This window comes from Mustela lutreola, chromosome 8 (assembly GCF_030435805.1).
Source record: "Mustela lutreola isolate mMusLut2 chromosome 8, mMusLut2.pri, whole genome shotgun sequence".
NCBI lineage: Eukaryota > Metazoa > Chordata > Mammalia > Carnivora > Mustelidae > Mustela > Mustela lutreola.
The window spans coordinates 66240524-66242547 of NC_081297.1; the positions used below are offsets into that span (position 1 = coordinate 66240524).

Here is a 2024-nt window from a genome sequence, read left to right on the forward strand (position 1 = left end):
CCTACTCCATGCACTTTTCTAAACCCCATCACTTTCTACTAGACTTAAGTCTTCTGAGCCATCAGTAAAACCTAGAAGGGGAAAGAAGCAGGGCTGTTATACTACCCTAGAATGAATGAAATTCTCTGCTATTTGCTCCATAGCAGATAATGCTTCACAAGGCTTGTGGAAGATGTCTTCTTGCCCGGACTTTAGCCCAACAAACTGACATCCTTTCTCAGACACCTTCAGCTGCATCTGCCTTGCCACTAGGAACCTCTTCAATCAGAGCTCATCTTAAACTCACCTTCCATTCACCCTTCCAAAAGGTTCAAGTCTATACCTTTCTTCCTTTAGAGATCCTGGTTGTTTAACTTTGTAGCAAAACTCTATCCCCAGTTTAATACCCATAGGAATTTATGTAAGAATTCAGGACACAAATAATTTTTCCCCACGCTAAGCACATTGTTAATGTTTTACAAATAAAAAGAATAATCTATGTCTATAACCAAAGTACTTGAATTGAAATTGTTAGTTGATGCATGTTTTCTGCCTATAAGAAAGATAAAATATGAATGAAAGCAAGAAAATGCCTTGCTATTTTTTTGTGGATTTTCAAACAAAGGAGGCTTTAAAAGATTTTTGTTATATCTGACATGAGTAAACAAAAAATTTCCTTAAGGCCTATTATTTGGATATTTTGCTACAATTCTGCCCTGCTTTCCAATCATTCTCTGCTTGTTCTCTGCTATCTGAGATGTTGTAAACTTTTCTGAAACATGTTTTTCAGAGCTGTTTTTACTTCCTTGTTCTTTAGGCTGTAGACAAGGGGATTCACTAGGGGAGTGACCACACTGTACTGCATGGAAAAAAACAACTCCCATGGGGAGCCCGAGGTTGGCATGAGATAGCGAAGAAAACCTGAGCCATAAAATAAGCTTACTGTGGTGAGGTGGGAGGAGCAGGTGGAGAAGGCCTTACTTCTGCCTGAGGTAGAGCTCATGCTCAGAATGGTGGCAACAATACGTGTGTAAGAGAAGAAGACCAGAAGGAAGGTCCCAAAGGCATGCAGGAGGGCAGAGAAAAGCAGGACTGCAAAGTTAACAGAGCTATTGGAACAGGAGAGAGGGAACAGAGATGGAATCTCACAAATGAAGTTGTAGATGACTTGAGTCTCACAGAAGTCCAAATTCCAAGCTAGGAGGGTATTGATGAGAGCGTCCAAAAAGGCCAGACCCCAAGATCCCCATACCAGTCCCACACTCAGCTCATTGCTCATTATCTGACCATAGAGTAGAGGGTAGCAAATGGCAGCATAGCGGTCATATGCCATCACTGCAAGGAGGCAAACCTCTGTTCCCCCAGAGGCAAGCACAAAGAAAGCTTGGGTCAAACAGTCCTCCACTGAGATGGTTTTCTTCTCAGACAGGAGGTTCTCTAGCATCCTGGGCACAGTGACTGAAGAATAACAGAGGTCCAGGAAGGAGAGGTGATTCAAGAAGAAGTACATGGGCGTGTGAAGGTGAGAATTGGCCCTGATAACCAAGATCATCAACAGGTTCCCTGACAGAGTCAGGAGGTAAATTACTAGGAAAAGCACAAAGACTAGGGCCTGGGTATGATGATCAGCAGGCAGTCCAAGAAGGAGGAACTCAGTGATGGTGCTGTGATTTCCCAAGGCCATTTAAAGATGATAATACTTTGGAAGAAAACAGAAAGAGAAACAATGTATCAACCACCTCCTCTGGCAACCCCAAATTTCTACTTATTCTATGTACATACACTTTTTCTCCCCCCATCTCTCATTGTTGCTACCGTTGTTTAATATATCTCAAGGAGTCCCTTGAAGCATGCCCTTCCCTCTTCTGTCATCTGTATAAGCCCTGAACCTTCTGTGCTCTTTCAATTTGTTGCTTTTTTCTTACAAACAGCTCTAGAGAAATTTATGTAACTTTTCAGATCTGACCATTGAACAATTTTTATCCCTTCAAACTAGGCCACTGATTTTGTTCTATGACATGCTGATCAAGAATTCATTTTCTGCA

The 2024-nt window shown here is 41.8% G+C and overlaps 1 protein-coding gene across 1 annotated transcript; it reads right to left on the reverse strand.

Moving 5' to 3' along the window:
- Positions 1–727: 727 nt before the first annotated feature.
- Positions 728–1663, reverse strand: LOC131837940 (olfactory receptor 8S1-like). The gene has a single exon (XM_059183598.1). It carries the CDS (start codon positions 1661–1663, stop codon positions 728–730), a length of 936 nt encoding a protein of 311 aa, XP_059039581.1.
- Between the last annotated feature and the right edge of the window lie 361 nt (positions 1664–2024).

What these genes read in the sequence shown, in the direction of transcription:
- LOC131837940 (XM_059183598.1), bottom strand. Translation starts at nt 1,663, where the DNA reads ATGGCCTTGGGAAATCACAGCACCATCACTGAGTTCCTCCTTCTTGGA.